Source organism: Papaver somniferum, chromosome 4 (genome assembly GCF_003573695.1).
Source record: "Papaver somniferum cultivar HN1 chromosome 4, ASM357369v1, whole genome shotgun sequence".
NCBI lineage: Eukaryota > Viridiplantae > Streptophyta > Magnoliopsida > Ranunculales > Papaveraceae > Papaver > Papaver somniferum.
Window position 1 is genome coordinate 83,566,144 of NC_039361.1, and position 17,494 is coordinate 83,583,637.

Here is a 17,494-nt window from a genome sequence, read left to right on the forward strand (position 1 = left end):
AAAGAAGAGAGAAAAAACCGGCCGGCCAAATCCGAGGTTTTTTTTTTCTTTTGTGCCCTTAGTGGACCCTAGAATGCATAGGCAAGCCTAGCATTGGGTATATCTTAAAAAACAATAAAAAGGTGGGTATACAAATACGTCATTTAATTACTATAAATGAAAATAAAAAAAATTATTTTCACTCTTTTGGGCTTCTTCTCTCTCAAAAACTTTTACAGAGAGGAAGGGGGTGTTGTAGGTTGATTATGTATCTTCTCTTCTTCTATCAAATCTTCAAACTCCATTAATGATGGGATTTAATTAAGGAATATCAAAATACATATCATTCTCATTCTTTACTTCCAAAACAATCTCACCTTATTGTTAGGTAGAGAGAAAGAAAAGAAGTTAAGGGTTTTAGAGAGAGAGAGAAACAAGCAAAGACAGAGAAGAAATTGAGACAAGAAAAACAGATTCATCAATGGGTTTGATTTTCCTCACCATTACTTGATAAGTATTTTTTTTCCTTCTGTTTAGTTTAATTGTTACTATATATCCAAAGAAATTTGAGTTAGAATGATAGGGTTTTAGTATAAAATCACAAAATGGGGCATAAGAAACGGAACCCTGGTTTACGACACAAACCCGCTTCAGCTGCGCCCTCTGCCTCTGCCACAACAGTAGTTTCAGTAACGGCAGAGGAGGTAGTTGAAGATGGTGTTATTGAAGATGAGAAGTTGTTAACACTAGGTTATCCTAATGAGCAGAATTATAATGTTATGGATGATTCATTGTTTTCTTGTATTAAAGTTGAATGTGAAAAAGCCCTAACAGCACTACGAAGAGGGAATCATACGAAGGCTTTAAGACTTATGAAGGAGGCTAGTCTTCGGTATGAGAGTATTGGTTTAATTCATCGAATTCAAGGGACTATTTGTGTTAAAGTTGCTGCTTTAATTGAAGATCCAAATGTGAAACAAAGACATATTAAGAATGCGATCGAGTCTGCTAGAAGAGCTGTTTCATTGTCGCCCAACTCAATTGAGTTTGCTCATTTTTATGCTAATTTGCTGTTAGAATCTGTAAATGATAGTAAGGTAGGGTATGATGAGATTATTCATGAGTGTGATAGGGCACTCTCTATTCAGAATCCTATCGACCCAGTGAAGGAGAGTTTGCAGGATGAGAACCAGCACAAATTACTAACACCCGAGGAACGGATAGACTATGTTCAACAGGAACTTCGTAATCTTATTCAGAGAGCCAACATTGCGTCAATTTCAAATTGGATGAAGAATCTAAATAACGGGACGGGCGAAAAGTTTCAGTTGATTCCAGTGAGACGGATAACCGAAGATCCTATGGAGGCTAGTTTAGCTCAGGCTAGACGGCCTAATGAGATCAAAAAAGCAACTAAGACACCTGAGGAGAGAAGGAAGGAAATTGAAGTACGTGTAGCTGCTGCTAGGCTGTTGCAACAGAAACCTGATTTGCTTCCTGCGGAGAATGATGAAGGTAGAGACATAGATTCATCTTTGGGGACTCACAAAGTGGTTGTGCGACGTAAGCATTTAAATTTGCGGAAGATTGCATCCTTCTCAGACAGGATGAATCATGTTAAATCTTTTTGGGATTCAATGGCCCTTGAGAAGAAGCAAAGTTTGCTCCATGTGAATATTGAGGATCTCAAGTCCCATTTCAGGTCATCAAAGGATAGTTTGATGCTAGAGACTTTGTTAGAAGCCCTGTTATTTGCGCAGGATAAGAAGACATGGAAGTTCCGGGTGTGCTGCTGCTGCAGTGAGAAGTTTACTGATGGTGATTCACATATGCAACATGTGGTGAGGGAGCATATGGGTAGCCTCTCTCCAAATTTGCAGTCGGTATTGCCTCAAGAAGTTGACACTGATTGGACTAGGATGCTTCAATATGGCTCATGGAAACCCGTTGATTCTTCTGTTGCTTTCAAAATGGCTGAAGATCGATCAAATTGCCGATCTTCTAAACTCTTGAGTGGTTACTATAGCAGGAATGATGATGATGATGTTGATGATGACGAGAGGAGGAATGCCAGTACAACTGACAATTGGTACTCAAGAGACACATGGGATTCCGATGAGGAGAAGGAGTTGACAATGGATGGTGACCAGACGGCAATGTGTTGTAATGGAAGCTTAGTTGAAAGCGGAGGGCATGAAAATGTTTCCAGCTGGGAGGAATATGACAACACTAGGTGGTTGAAATCATTCCCCGTCACAAAATCTTGGCCAACATGCGAGGATACTGAACGCGCAAAACTCCTTGAGAATATCCACGTTATGTTCCAGTCTCTTATTAGACATAAATGTCTCGCCGCAAGCCATCTTAGTAAAGTCATTCAATACACAATGGACGAGCTTCAAAGACTTGTTCCTGGTTCACAGCTTTCAAACCTTGGTTTGGACCAAACACCCCGCTGTATTTGTTTCTTGGGAGCTTCCCAACTTAGCAAGGTCCTCAAATTTTTGCAGGAACTTTCTCATTCTTGCGGATTAAGTAGATATCCTGATAAGGCCAGCTTAACATATGAGAAACCAAGTGATGCTAAAGAACCTGAAATCAAAGAAATAGTTGTTCTGAGCAGGGATTCATCATTTCTTTTTTTAGGGGAGCGTTTATTTAGAAGCGAAATCACTAGCAGTGGTTATGAGAAAGGTTGCTCCATGAGTTATGGTGATGCAGCAGCCACTCCTTTTCCCTTTAGTGATAATGACGATTGTCTTCCACTCGATAGCAGTGCTCTGTTATCCTGGATTTTCTCAGGCCCTTCGAGTGGGGAAAAGCTTGCATCATGGATCCGTCTGAGGGAAGAAAACTCCCATCGTGGATTACAATTTCTTCAGATGCTTGAAAAGGAACATTACCTCTTACAAGGCTTGTGTGAGAGGAAATGTGAGCATTTGAGCTATGATGAAGCTTTACAAGCAGTTGAGAGTCTCATTTTCAAAGAGCTTAAAAAAAGAGAGCATGTTACTAGATTTGCCTCTCGTAGTTTGGAGGCCGTCGTTCGCAAGCGTCAAGAAGAACTTACTGAAAGAGAAAGTGATGTTATGTCCGTCGGTAGTGGGTTCGAGTTGGAGGCTCTATCAAGTGTTCTCAAAGAAGCACAGTCTTTGAGTATTGCACCATTTGGGTACGAAGAAACTCTCTCTGGTGTTACTACTCGTTTATGTGATACAGATTATGGAGAAGATGATGACTGGAGAATGTACGATGTTCTTCATCAAGCAGATAATTGCATTCAAGTAGCACTACGGAGACAGAAGGAACAATTATCTGTGGAGGTGGGTGTGTAACTAGGTGTACATTTCAGCTAAACTCATCATTTTAATCTCATTTGGTTCTTCTTCTGCAGCTCAGCAAAATTGATGCCAGGATCATGCGAAATGTCACAGGCATGCAACAGTTAGAGCTTAAGCTTGGACCCTTGTCTTCCTACGATTTTCGGGCGATTATTCTGCCTCTTGTTAAGTCATTCATGCGGGTCTGTACGCAGTACCAGTCTGTTGATCCCTTAAGTTTTACCCTCATTTGTCATCATCTTTCCAGGATCGACGTAGCTAACATATTTCCATTTCCATCTCTCTTTTTCCAGGCACATTTGGAAGAACTAGTTGACAAAGATGCTACCGAGAGATCTGAAGTTGCAAGAGAAGCATTTTTAGCTGAACTTGCACTTGATTCTAAAAAGGGTAATCACAAAGGCGGTGATTCTAAACATAACCAAGAGAAGATGAAGGATAAGAAAAAGAACAGGGATCACAGAAAAGCTAAGAATCTAAAGGTTATTATTGGGTCTGGCTCTATATCCTTTTGGGGGTTCATATTAACCCTTTGTGTCTGTTTTTATATGGTGGCTAATTGCTTCTTTAATTTTGTAGGCAAGTAGTGGTAGTGAGCAGCTTCCCCACAAAATAACTGCGGAGAAGACGTGCGTAATTTTTACTCCTACCATCTCAATAAATGCAAAGTTCTTTCATCGTTTACTTGTTAGTTGGTCGTCTTTCTCCTTGTTTTTACTGTTTTGTATGTTGATGCAGTCACTTCCCTGTTACCAATGATAGTCAACCGGATTCAGAGATCGTAGTTGGTGTTGTTGGTGATGGCTTATCACAAGAAGAAGAAGATTATAGGCGTCAACTTGAGCTTGAAGCGGAGGAAAGAAAGCTTGAAGAAACTCTGGAGTATCAAAGGAGAATCGAGAATGAGGCCAAACAGAAGCACTTGGCTGAATTAAATAAGAAGGAAAGTGGAAGAATGCTAGATAGTGTGGCAGCGGAATTCTCTGTTGAATTGAACCCTATTGTCTATGATTTAGATGCTTCCGAGAAGTTGGGAAACCGTAAGCCAGTAAGCTTTCCGTGCAATGGTGGTTCCGGTGATAGTTGGGGCAGGGTTGACCATGGGGCATCTTCTTCTGGTCCCTTCTCTGTGGATAATCAGGAACTTGAACATAGTAATCCCAGAGAGAATTCCATGGGGTGTGACATGGTCCTAACTTCTGAAAGTTGGGTTGTCTCTGATAGCAAGCCTGAAAATTTGCGTGAACCTTCTGAAGAGCCCTCGGTGGGCATTCCTTATTTAGCAATAGATTCATTAGGTGTCTCTATAAGCAGTACAAATGGGACCATGGTTTCTACAGAAGCCTCTGCCAGCTCAGTTGCCCACACTATTAAAAGAACAAATAATCAATCTCAAATCAGAGTTGAGCAAGGTTAACACCCCTTCAATTAAGTGTAGATTGTGGCTTATTATTATTATTGTTATTATTATTATTATTATTATTATTATTATTATTATTATTATTATGTGGCATTCATGATTTGATTTAATTTGGATTATTTTTTATTCGTGAAGTAAGTTCATTTACTTGAAGTATTTGCGATTGGTTGTTTTCATTTTTGCAGTCCTCAACAGTGGATCTCCCAACAATGGTTTTCTGCCTTCTGAGCGCCGGGTGGGAAGACAACGTAGACGGCGTAACAGCTCTACCAGTGTTGTTGAAGGAAGTTCCCGATCCTTGTCTTCTGATAAAGGTATTCGTGACACAAGTTCGCAAAATGAAGGTTGCATCAAAGATAATGCTGGTGCAGGGGATCAGAGGACTCATGTTGGTAATGGTAAGTAGTATTGAACTTCTGTGTTTTGTACATGTGTTGTTTTTAAATTGCTTTAACCTCTCAAACTTTAGCAACAGTGCAGTATCTAAGGTTGAGCTTATAGATCTTCATCTCGTTTATGACGCCAACATCATCTTCTTCTTTTTTTAATAAAAAATCTGATACTTTTATGCTTTCCATTAGGTGATCCATGTTTTGTAGATACTGGAGCAAAATCACTGAGGGAACTGCATGCTGAAGAAGATGACGAGGAAAGGTTCCAGGCCGACCTTAAGAAAGCCGTCCGTCAAAGTCTTGGTATTTTATAGTCCGAGACACGTCCCTTCCCTTTCATGCTTTTTCTTGTTAAGCTTTCGGTTTTGTACCTATCTGGAAGGGTGGAAGACTTGTTTGATGTTTGTTGAACAGTCTCACTGACCAAGAGTGTTGCTTCCAGAAACAGCCACAGCATCAGATGAGTTAAGAGTTTCACAAGGTGAAATCATTTTTGGCAGCTTAAATGGAACGGATGTATTGGGAACAGGATTAAAAAATGAAGCTGGTGAATACAATTGTTTTTTGAATGTCATCATACAGGTCAGCACATTCCAGAAGTTACCCTTTCGACTTTCTTTCATGTAATTTTCCGCTTCTATATTTACCTTGCACTTAAGATTTTTGTTGTGAAAATGCAGTCACTATGGCATTTAAAACGGTTTCGCGAAGAGTTCTTAGGAAAATCAATTTTATCACATCTTCATGTTGGGGATCCTTGTGCTGTATGTGCACTATATGAAATTTTTATGGCTTTAAGCACGGCATCTACCGATAAGCGAACTGAAGCAGTTGCTCCTACCTCTTTGAGAGTTGCTCTTAGCAACTTGTATCCAGATAGTAATTTCTTTCAAGAGGTAAATGCCAATTATTATGTAATAATATGTCTATCCATTGTACCGAGATTGTTTTTCTACTTGTATCAATGACTCCATCACTCATTTTGCAGTCGTAGAAATCTGAAATTAAGACTGAAGATCGTTAAACCATTGTTTTCTATTTAATCAAAATAGAGCTGATACACTTATTGACAACTTACAGGCACAGATGAATGATGCCTCTGAAGTATTGGCAGTAATCTTTAACTGCCTTCATAGGTCATTTACATCTGATTCTAGTGAATTTGATGTTGAATGTGAAGAAAGCAATTGCAATGGGTCTTGGGACTGTGCAACCAAAGCTTGCATTGCACATTCTCTTTTTGGGATGAACATCTTTGAGCAGATGAGTTGCTACAATTGTAAGTTGGAGTCGAAACATATGAAGTACACTTCATTCTTTCACAACGTCAATGCTAGTGCTCTTCGAACAGCAAAGGTATCCCTTAGTCTCTTAGATGTGCTTCGCCCTTATATAGAAAACTTGTCATTTCATTGGTGAATAAGTTAAAGATTATTAATATATTTTTCAAAATTTTATAGGTCTCTAAAGGTTAATTAATAAGCAAACTTTATTTCAGCAGATTATGTGTGCGGACAGCTCTCTTGATGAGCTTTTGAATATCGGAGAGATGAATCACCAGTTAGCATGTGACCCAGAGTCTGGTGGCTGTGGAAAACCTAATTACATCCATCACTTTCTTTCAACTCCACCTCATGTGTTTACAGCAGGTTAGTAAATCAAAACTGTGAAGTGATCAGTTGCTCCTTGAAATTTTGTTTTTGATTTCTTGCTATGCAACCTCGAGTTTAAGTTATTTCCACGGTCTCAGTGCTTGGTTGGCAGGATACGTCTGAGAGCGCAGATGACATAAAGGCAACGGTGGCAGCTCTAACCACTGAGTTAGATGTTGCTGTCCTATTTCGGGGGCTGGATCCAGGGAACAAACACCGTCTAGTTTCAGTGGTATGAGTAGCAAATTTTGTTTAACGCATCAAAACAATGAATAATTATAAAACAAAAACAAAATGAAAGCTTTTTGTTGACCATTCTGATCATCTCTGCATCCTTGCAAATTCGAAGTTCCTTGCTGCCCTATTTTTCTAGATCTCTTTGCTGAGCTCGAACTTGTGTCCTTTCCTAGCACCTATCTCTACACATTTCTAGATAAGAAGCTACTTCATATTGGGTTCATGAAATTGTCATGTCTTCTGTAGGTATGTTATTATGGCCAACATTATCACTGCTTTGCATACAGTATTGAGCAAGACCGGTGGACAATGTATGATGACAGAACTGTCAAGGTATAGTTTCGTGTTCCATTTCCTTTTTTGTTTCTTTTAATTGAATTAAGAGTTTCAGGTATCACATTTTCATCGTCTACGTCTACTATAATTTTTGTTCAGGTAATTGGTGGATGGGATGATGTTATTCTCATGTGTGAAAGAGGGCACTTACAACCTCAGGTTCTTTTCTTTGAAGCTATGAACTAGCTTATACCTAGAGAATCTCTCATTATACTCTCTACTGGGGTTGCTGTTACTGTGTAGTTCACTGTGCTAGTACTCATTCTGTCAAACATGGTGATCCCAATCCTCAGTTGTAATCACTTACCCAGGACTTGCAATGTTCGCTGAAAGCAGTCTACAATTTTGAAAAAGGTAGTAGTAGGTGTTGGAGATTTGAAAGCCAATATAGCAAAATAGGTCTTTCTCTTCAAAAATTGTCAGTCGTTAGAGTACAGGTATAAGCTGATGAATATGATTCAGAGAAGAATAAGAAGCAATAATATTATAATGGTTAGCAGCAGCTTGTGGATTTGCAACGAGATATATACTTCTGAAATTGTGGCTGATTACGTCAGTCATATACAAACAGTCAAAAGAAGAAATCCTAGTCCTCTGCTGGAGCTGGATCTGTGCATAGAGATTATTAGGGCTCATCTTTAGGGGGTCTGAATACTGTAAGTTCAAATGTTGGATGATGATGATAATGCCAAAATGTATTGTTTTGGTTCTTAAACTTTACGTTTAGTATGTACTGCAGACAATATAAGCATTACTTTTTTGAGCATATATGGTCTCTCATTGCAAGTTCGTAACAGGCATTTCTGGGCACATGAAAGGAAAGCCAAGTACTGAAAATATATCATATTTATAAAGATCGGTATCGGTATCCACATGATCATTGAAACTCTTATAAATTCACTACCACACAGTTGAACAAAATCTAATGGGAAAACAATCAAGACTAAGATTATACAAGTGTACAGCTCAAAAGAGTAAAAAACTCTTAACCTAACAAACACCAATACTTCTTCTCATTTTTCTTTAGCAAGCCTTGAACAAAGTGGAAACTTGATCACATGTTTTCATAGTAGGCCTGGCTTAATATCTCTTGCAGCTGTTACAAAAAAGAAAATAAAAAAAAGATCAGAAACTAGTAGGTCAGCCAAAACATAATTCAGTCTATGTTTGCCAGCCAAAATTTATGAGCAACATTTTTCATAGAACCTGATGTCTATTCATATGGCATGCCGAACGAGTTCTAATATTTAAAAGTCTTAAAAATGAAAAAGATACTCAACCACACAATCTTTCAAATTGTCTTGAAGTTAGACTACATATGGTAGTGGAGTGACTTTCACTGGCAGAATAGAAGTATATCTCAGTAAAGGTTCAGAAAGGCATACATTCAGAAACCAGTTCGATCAACTCAGTGAAGAAATAAAGACGCGACTACAGAACTTGTAAATGCTTTGCAGTTCATTTCCTCATTAAAGTGCATCATAGAGTAAATTCAGTACAAAATCTCAACAATATCAACCATGGAAGACTAATCACAATAACATGAACTCAATTTCACTAGAGCGATATAGATGCAAGTAGTGTTCGTTAAACAGTGAATTGGGGACTGCCTTACCATCCATAATACATGGATTCTAACCCACCTTTTGTAATTATAGCATTGTTTGCAGAGGTCTAATGTACAGGGAGTAGAAATGCATTATAAGCCTACAAAAGTTTGGAACTCGACATCGGGAAGTATATCATCGACACATCGACTTATCCTAATCTCGAAGGAAGAGATCGACGATCCCAAGTTCTTTTATCACAGCCAGAAATTTTAGATCAAATGCATCCATGCAGCGAAAGTCAAATGTTTTAGCAAGCAAAAATTCTTCTCACTGACATTGTTTTAACTCGAAAATAAGTTCATTATTTACCTTTTGATGAAGCTTGAACAACCACAACATGCATGGTAGCATTATTAGGAGGCAGATGTAATCGCATAGGATAAAGTCTTCCATTCAATACACTTTTAGTGCACACCATTATATCTTCAAGTCCTGTTTCTTCTTCTAACCTTAGAGTTAATTCCTCAACTCCATTACCCTTAAAAGTAAATGAACCTTCTTCTTCTTCAATGTCATCACCATCTTCATTAGCTATACGAAAACATATCATTCTACCATCTGATTTCACGTGCACTGAAGCCGAAGAACTCACAGATGAATCATTTGACTGCTCAAAAAAACAAAGAACACAAAAAAGGTATAAAATCATTAAACCCTATCTCAAAATCAAACAACAAATAACCAATACCCATAATCATAAACTTAGAATGAAAAGACCACCTAATCCACATGCTCAAATCATATTAAAAGCAAAAAAAAAAATAGAGAAAAAGTGTCCAACAGTTTTATGTAAGTCAAGCACTTGGCAGTTCTATTAAGAGGCCTGAGTTTTAAATCCCACTTGCACCAGAGTGTTACCACAAGTTCTGGGTCCGAATCCCATTTGCACCAGAGTATTTAATTAGTAATCTTTGTCTGGGACGGCATTTTCAGGTAGCAAGCCAATTAAGCATGCTCATAATAAAAAAAATATATATATAAATGAATATAAGCTAAAAGCAGCTATACCAAGAATCAGAAATTTACCTCAAGTCTAGAAACTTTATGGGTAGATTTGACTGGAGAAGGTGGAGAATCAGGGGTAGATTTGACTGGAGAATCAGGAGGTTGTTGAGAAGGCACAACATCATCAAGATGATTCTGCTGTTGCTGTTGATGATATTCTTGTTTCGGTATAACTGATACTGATTGAATAGGTTTAGGCAACACTTGAATCTCAAGAATATCCACATCCCATAACAACAACTCCTGAGATTTACTTCTTTTAGGAATATCATGAGTAACTGAATTTCTCCATGGAGGCACACTACCATTAGCTCTCAAGAAATTCCCGTACCTAGTTTTCAATTTAATCTGATATCCATCTCTTATCGGTTCCCATTCAATAGATGACTCTAGTCTCCTCGGTAAGCTCTGTGTCACTTTTCTGCCAGTCATACCTAATAAAAATGGTTCGTTTGATGCCGTTAAATATTTGCCGTAACAACTTTTTAATCTTATGTAATCACCTCCATCTATGAATTCTATAACCCATCTTGCTGTTTTTGTTGATCCGTTTCTGTCTTGTGTTACTGTTTCTTCATCTTCTTCTGCTATTAAGTATTTCTCGTGGTGGCTTCGTAATCTCACTGCTTTTGCGTTGTGAAATAATTCCATTCCGAACTGCGAATACAAAAGAACAAGAGGATCACCAAATTTTATACCTTTTTCAGAAATCAGAGATATTTTTGATTTGTTTTCTATGGAATGAATAATTTAATTTATGGGGATTTAAAGGCAGGGTCTAGATTAACCTAGTTAGTAATTCGGCGAATGATTCGCGAATCATTCCCGAATTCGAACGTATCACCGAACAGCGTTCTATTCGGCCGAACTATCCCAACACCGAACAGGGTTCGCGCACTATATGGGAATAACGGATTATATGCGAATTATTCGGATCCACGTACTGTTCGGTCAACTAGTTCGGACAGCTGTCGGATCAGTGAACTCGAGCCACTGACTGAGTCAACAACCGATCCAGTGATAGGGCCCATTCGCTTCTCTTGTAGAGATGAAACTAAAAAGATGATGTCAAAAGGAATTGAACCCATGACACCAGACGTCCAAACTAAGGCTCCAACCAAGGAGCTGCTCAATTGTTGCTGATGTATTCGTACTGTATTATAGATATAATCATAATAGTTTGCGTAATTATATTTTCTACTACAAATCACCTTAAAAATGTATTATTTATCAATTTTATACATGCCGAATTTTCGATACCGAACTCGCATTTATAAAACGAATTTCACGCGTATGTATACCGTTCCGAACTACTGCTGAATAACGAACCGTTGACCGGATTTTAACCGAATCCGATTCATCCGAATCCGTATAATTCCCATACTATGTCGCCCCGAACTCCACTGCGTATCCGGAGTTACTAACTAGGGTCTAAAACGAGTGGATTGAAGAAGGTAGTAGGGCCGGGAGGACAAGGGCTGTTGAATGTGTGATGACGTATGGTCAGAATTAGGGCTGTTCATGGTCGGTTTTGGTTCGGTTTCTAGCCAAACCAAAACCGAAACCAATATTATTGGTTTCTAAAAATCTAAACCAAACCAATCCATTAACCATTGGTTCGGTTTCCAAATGGCTCCAGTGGGTTTCGGTTTGTCCCAGTGGTTTTTGGTTAACCAATAATTATGTCAAACCAAAAAAAAAATACACAAATTTACAGATAAAAAAATCGTAGTTGCCGATAGTATTGGTTTACACAAATAAACAGACAAAAAAAAAAATCAAGAATAGTTAAAGCTTACTCTAATTCTAGAGATCAATAGAAGATATATAATATATCTTAATTTAGTTATTGACAAATAAAAAAGAAGGAAGACGGGAAGAAAAAAGTCGAGTAGCAGCAGCTGTTGTTGGGGGTGGAGAAGGCAGGCGGCTGAGAGAAGGATAAAGAGAAAGAGGGAGAGTATCATAATGAAATATTAGATTTAGGGTTTCTATTTATCCTCTAAATCAATGGGTAGAATCTAATACTTTTAAATCGACGGTAGAAACTAAGTTTAAAAATTAATCGGTTCCCCAATGGTTTTTGGTTCGGTTTTCAGGTCAAACCAAAACCAAACCAGTAATGTCGGTTTTTCAACTTTTTTTACCAAACCAATCCAAATCTAAATGGTTTGGTTCGGTTTCTTGCTTATTGGTCTGGTTTGGTCGGTTTCCAACGGTTGTTAACCGACACCATGTTCAGCCCTAGTCAGAATAGTACAAAGAAAAGTCTTCATTTATGGAAGATTTTTACTTTCCACTTTGTTTCCTCTCATGTTTATCTTAGTAATGTTGAGTTCGAGGAAATCTAATGGTTATATATGAGTGAGATTATACCGTGGGGAAATAAAAAGAGAAAAATATGTTAAAATGAGAAGGAGGTGAGAAAGTGAGACAAGTGAAAGAAACCATAAAGAAAGTAAATGGTGGACTGCGGGTCTTTTCTTTCTTGACAAAATCATGATACCAATTGGGTTTGATAAGCTTTTGATTAATAAACTAAGCTATTTTTAGTTTTATAATCGACTGAGTGAACACCGACGTGTAATCCAAAGCCAATATTGGGGCTTCTGAGTATCGTGTTTGAGATATCTTACCTTCTTCGACGTCGGTGTAAAAGTGTTGAAGTTTATCTTTGGGTCCATCGTCTAAAAAAAAAAAAAAAAAACATTGTTGTTTGTTACCGAGAAAGAAATGCAAAGAGAAGTTCTAAGAAATGAAGAAACAGTTTAAAAGAGAGTAACTGTAATCGTAAACTCAATAAAATACAGTAAATATTTCCTAAAGTTGAAATCAAAGGGAGTACAGAGGAACGATAGGGACGTTAAACTAGAAAAAAGTTAATGCCAACACCAGACGTTTGGATGCATTGTTGATGGACGGATGTGGTTTGTCTGGTCACATTTTTAGAAGATTACGCACGCAATATCACGAATCCCAGTTTTTGGATCATCAGCACATGTGATAACCATGTTAGTGGTTGTTGAATGTGAACGTCTAAATGTTCCAATAATAGTGTCAAAGATGCTACTGCAATGCATATCTAATTTTGGCACTTTCAATTATTGCCGCGACACCATTATCCTAGAATGATTTAGGAAACCAACCTAGGAAATATCATAGTCAAGTGGTTCATGTGCTGTGCTAAACTTGTTATTGGATGTTAGATAAAGTTATACTCTAATCTCGGTATTACTCCATTACATATTAGTAACACCTTACAATTTAGGTTTACTCATTCCTAAGTAAAGCAAATTAGTATTAAGTGAACGGCAAACATTTCTAACGACTAACCAACCATTGATATACGATCCTGGGCGAGAATGCAAGATCTCAGAGGACTATTCACTAATAAATCATTTGGTTAAGAATGTTCAACTGTAAATGTTGGAATCCACTCGTACACAAAGTAGAAGTACTTGAGCATAGTAGGGTTCTTTTTGGATAACGCCTAACTTTTGTGGAAACATGACTTGGCCACTAAACTGAGCAAAATTAGATTAATCTCTCCCTATAGTGCTCGATTATGTACTCCAGCTTCTGGCAAAATACCTTTAATCTAAAATTCTAAACGGAATGCACCAAAGGATTATAGAAACGCCCCTGTCTTCTGCCTAATTCCTCCCAAAACATAGGATTAGTTTTTAAGACAAGACACGAATTCGTGTCTATTCTTAAGTTAATCCCTCCTAACACTCTCTAGTTTGAACACAAGACATGCATGTCCCAAGACAGAAGGATTATCGATTTTTCTAGTAGAGAATATTGTTCATGTAGGCTCCACATACTGAGATATCATGCATTTGTTGGGTCCAACCTCTAAACAGTATTTTCCTTCAATCAAGCTGACATAATCCCAATTGATCATTAAAAAACTACTATCATAATCTTCAATGTAATGCTGGTCCAAACTTCATCTCAACAGCATCATATTAGTATATTTCAAGATATCTAGTCTTAATTAATCAATTAAAACTATTTATTAGAAAAATAAAATAAAAATCATTAATGCAATATAGTTTAAGATTTTCTACTTTCTAATTTCCATTCTATGATAAGCTCTAATGGGGTTCTCTTAGTTATGATCAAGACTAATCAAAAATTTAAAATAAAATTAAGATTAATCAAACCTGAGAAGAAGAAAGTTTTGGAGTAGCCATAGTAGACCAGGGTGATTTAGGTGAATCAGTAAAATCTTCGGAAAATGATGATAGACTTGATAACTGAGATTGCAAATCAGAAAAGTTTGATCCTAAATCATTCTCATCACCATCAACGGTCTCAATATCGAATAAAACCCAATCTTTAGTAGCAGAATTATCTGAAATGATATCAGTAGTAACAGTATTTCTCCAAGGTGGTGTAGCACCATTAGCTCTCAAGAATTTCCCTTCAAATGATTTTAACTTAACTTGAAACCCATCTCTAATTCGAAACCATTGAATTGACAAATCAAATTTATTTTTCGATTCAGCTTGTAACACTTTTTTTTCCAGTCATACCAAGTAGAAACGGTTTATCACTTGCTGTTAGATAATTGCCATAGATATTCCTAAGATGTATTGCTTGGCTATTGTCTTCTACAAATTCAACAAACCATTTTGATTTTGATGATGATTTCTGTCTCCGACTCTGTCTTATGTTTTCTTTGTTTTCGTCTGATACTAAGTATTTGTCTAAGTGACTTCTTAATCTAACTGCTTTTGCTTTTCTGAAAAACTCCATTAAAAAAATGGATTAGAAAGGTGGATTTTGGATTTTGATTCTTGGGTTTAAGGGAAAATGGTGTCTGTTTGTTTCTTCTTGTTTTGTGTCTACACTAGAGAGAAAGAGAAAGAGAAAGAGCAGAGAGGGACAGAAGATTTCTGAGTTTTAAAAAGAGGAAACTTCGGGATGGCGTAGGATTCTGAGTTTTGACTTAACAAACTCGGTCTCTCACTATCAAGGTGGTGATTTGTAATAGTGTACGTTCAATTATTCTTCGCCTTATAAAATTCCTTGGATTCTTCTAAACGCGGCATTGAATTCCGAGTCGAGTCAGACAGGTTCAGAAGATTCTCAGCATGAGCAATGATGATTTGTGGAATAAGCTTTAGCTTTAATGCAAGGAGAAAACGGAAATTCTAGTTAAATGTAAGCCTCCTATGTCTTGTGACTTACTAGAAGGATCACATTAATACGACCATAATTTCTTCTATTATGCTGAAAAATAGACAGTTGGCTTTAAGAAAACAAACAAAAAAAATAACATCAACTATACCTAGTAGAAGTAACAAGTTCAGAGCTTTAGATTATCCATGGTTGGAATATGGCAGTGACAAAATGATTTGGTGACCACCAGATCAAACATTATGCATGCTAATCAAATAATAATCAACACGATCACGCGCTTCTCACCAAAGAAATCATGCCATGTTCTTTCAAAGAATACATTCAAGAACCTTTGATTCTGGTGAAGACTTTTCCTGAAAAGGATTTGTATCCGTGGCCTCGTGGAATTTGTTTACATTAAAATGAAGTTGGTGGACTAAGTCGATGATGTTGCGAGTTGCCTCCCATATATTTTTGTTAGGTAAACCCATGGCATATCTACTGGGTGTGACAAACACGTACACCGTTCTGTTTTATTATCCTATATAGATCATTCGCGTATGTGAACCTATGCAATGGTGATATTCACAAATTTTTTGAAATGGGGGCATTGAATACTTATTAAAAGCCTAGCCATCCTGAATACTACGTGCAACTTTGTAACCAGCCAGTACAGCCCATCTGCATTGTTTTATTTGTCTATGATTATTTCAAAAAATTAATTTCCTAGCGGTGTTCATTGAATATTAAATAAAAAGCTAGCAATTAGAGAACAGAAAGAAAGAAATATAGAACAAGTTTGGATCCAAACCTGTGCGGAAGAGAATTTTGGAGTAGCCATAGTTGACCAAGGAGATTTTGGCGAATCAACTTCAGAAAAAGAAGAATGAGATGATAACGTTGGAGATTCACATTCATACGAAAAACTCTGATTATTCTCTGTTAACTCATCAACCTTCTCAATTAACCAATGGTGCGCATGATTATTAGATGATTCGTGCAAAGCATCGTGAGTAATAGCACCTCTCAGTGCAGTTCCGTTAGCTCTCAAATATTTCCCAGACCATGATTTTAGTTTCATTTGGAAACCATCGGTTGATGGTTCCCATTCAATTGATGAATCGAATTTGCTCTTTGATTCAGCTTGAATAACTCTTTTACCTGTCATGCCAAGAACATAGTCTTTATCTGTTGCACTTAAGTACTTACCATAACAACTTTTTAGACGAATTACTCGACTGTCTCCTTCGACCAACTCGACAGTCCATTTAGCTTGGCTACACGATCCCTGACGACTTTGCCGAATTGATTTCTCGTTTTCTTCCGCAACTAAGTATTTTCGGAGATGGCTTCTTAATCTAACAGCCTTAACGGTTGTGAAAAACTCCATTTTTGTGTTGCCCAACGAATCTAGTCTAAAGAACAGAAATGCAACTTAAGGTTGTCCGGTTGTTCAATGAAATATGGAATTCCCTTTATATACCCTTTCTGTAAATAAGGAGATTGACACAAGCTCAAAGATGGGGTTTTGTATTTGATACTTGGAATATATAAGGAAAGAGAATCAGAGATAATTTGAGAGTTATTTCTTGCTGTTTATTTGGTATTGTACTGTAGTACAGAGAGGATGGAGAATCTTTCACCGGAGACTTTTTACATTCTGACCCTTCTTGCAAACAAATTGCACTCCATTTCTCTAAAGCTACGTGGACTTGTTTGCCCTCTGGACCAAGTCCTATGTAACATGGGGAAGAAGACTTCAGCGGAAGCAACCTAAATATATGTTGACTTTGACGATCCATTGAGGCATATAACATCAGAAACTATTTTCAAAAGTTAGCTCACACGTAAAACACCTTATATCAAGTTTTCTCTCTCTTCTACGAGTATCGGTTTCCTTTTCTGAGTTAACTCAGTTCATTTTTTCTATTGCAATGTCATTCTCTAAAGCTTAATATTTCTAAAACTTTGGTTTTTACAAACGGTTTCTGTTAGATTCTTATATGTTAATGTTCTACTGATCTAGCTAATTTTTGTTTTCTTTTTTCATCTTCTTTTTTTAATGAGGAACTAATCTTTTTCGTATTCTTCTTATTGTTTATGCAGTTTGTTTAATCTCTAATGGCTTTTGTCTATATTCATATTGTGATGTTGAAGCTTTTGCTGAGTATTTTTATAAGCGTTTGCTTGCAGGTTTCATCTGTGGTAGTATCTTTGGTTTCATTTATGTGTGGAGGAAGAGGAATCACGTCCGTCTCAACTCGGCAACTCAAATCACGGTTTCATCCCGCCTTCAAGATAGTTCAAAAAATTTCAAAATTTATAAAGTCAAACACCTTAGGAGAATTAGTTTCCTTTTTCTGCTCCTGCGCTCAATTCTGTTATCTTATTT

General features: G+C 37.3%; 2 protein-coding genes across 6 annotated transcripts; one reads left to right on the plus strand and one right to left on the minus strand.

Moving 5' to 3' along the window:
* Nucleotides 1–200: 200 nt before the first annotated feature.
* On the plus strand, nt 201–8,123 carry LOC113276053. Of its 3 annotated transcripts, none has more exons than XM_026525644.1 (14): nt 201–3,302; nt 3,374–3,502; nt 3,614–3,802; nt 3,900–3,949; nt 4,059–4,732; nt 4,926–5,138; nt 5,322–5,435; nt 5,575–5,714; nt 5,813–6,028; nt 6,213–6,488; nt 6,631–6,781; nt 6,883–7,016; nt 7,268–7,354; nt 7,457–8,123. In XM_026525644.1, exons 1-14 carry the CDS (start codon nt 585–587, stop codon nt 7,541–7,543), a joined length of 5,178 nt encoding a protein of 1,725 aa, XP_026381429.1. In that variant the 5' UTR covers nt 201–584; the 3' UTR covers nt 7,544–8,123. The 3 variants fall into 3 exon arrangements, with proteins under 3 accessions (XP_026381429.1, XP_026381430.1, XP_026381432.1); XM_026525645.1 differs by having other exon boundaries at nt 6,634–6,781; XM_026525647.1 differs by having other exon boundaries at nt 5,581–5,714.
* A 62-nt stretch (nt 8,124–8,185) lies between these two features.
* On the minus strand, nt 8,186–16,745 carry LOC113276054. 3 transcript variants are annotated; one of them, XM_026525648.1, is made up of 5 exons: nt 15,914–16,745; nt 12,609–12,659; nt 9,994–10,629; nt 9,277–9,574; nt 8,186–8,453 (listed from the first exon to the last, which is right to left on the minus strand). In XM_026525648.1, the coding sequence occupies exons 1-5, from the start codon at nt 16,490–16,492 to the stop codon at nt 8,422–8,424; spliced, it is 1,596 nt and encodes a 531-aa protein (XP_026381433.1). In that variant the 5' UTR covers nt 16,493–16,745; the 3' UTR covers nt 8,186–8,421. The 3 variants fall into 3 exon arrangements, with proteins under 3 accessions (XP_026381433.1, XP_026381435.1, XP_026381434.1); XM_026525650.1 differs by lacking the exon at nt 15,914–16,745 and adding an exon at nt 14,142–14,915; XM_026525649.1 differs by lacking the exon at nt 12,609–12,659 and having other exon boundaries at nt 15,914–16,744.
* Nucleotides 16,746–17,494: the final 749 nt, after the last annotated feature.

Bases quoted from the DNA above. Each gene is read 5' to 3' on its own strand.
- LOC113276053 (XM_026525644.1), top strand. From the start codon at position 585: ATGGGGCATAAGAAACGGAACCCTGGTTTACGACACAAACCCGCTTCA. The intron at 5,715-5,812 runs GTCAGCACATTC...GTGAAAATGCAG, and splicing joins TTTTGAATGTCATCATACAG to TCACTATGGCATTTAAAACG. The intron at 7,017-7,267 runs GTATGAGTAGCA...TGTCTTCTGTAG, and splicing joins AACACCGTCTAGTTTCAGTG to GTATGTTATTATGGCCAACA.
- LOC113276054 (XM_026525648.1), bottom strand. From the start codon at position 16,492: ATGGAGTTTTTCACAACCGTTAAGGCTGTTAGATTAAGAAGCCATCTC. The intron at 12,660-15,913 runs GTTTGGATCCAA...TTTTTTTTTTAG, and splicing joins CAAAATTCTCTTCCGCACAG to ACGATGGACCCAAAGATAAA. The intron at 10,630-12,608 runs GTAAGATATCTC...TTGTATTCGCAG, and splicing joins TTACACCGACGTCGAAGAAG to TTCGGAATGGAATTATTTCA.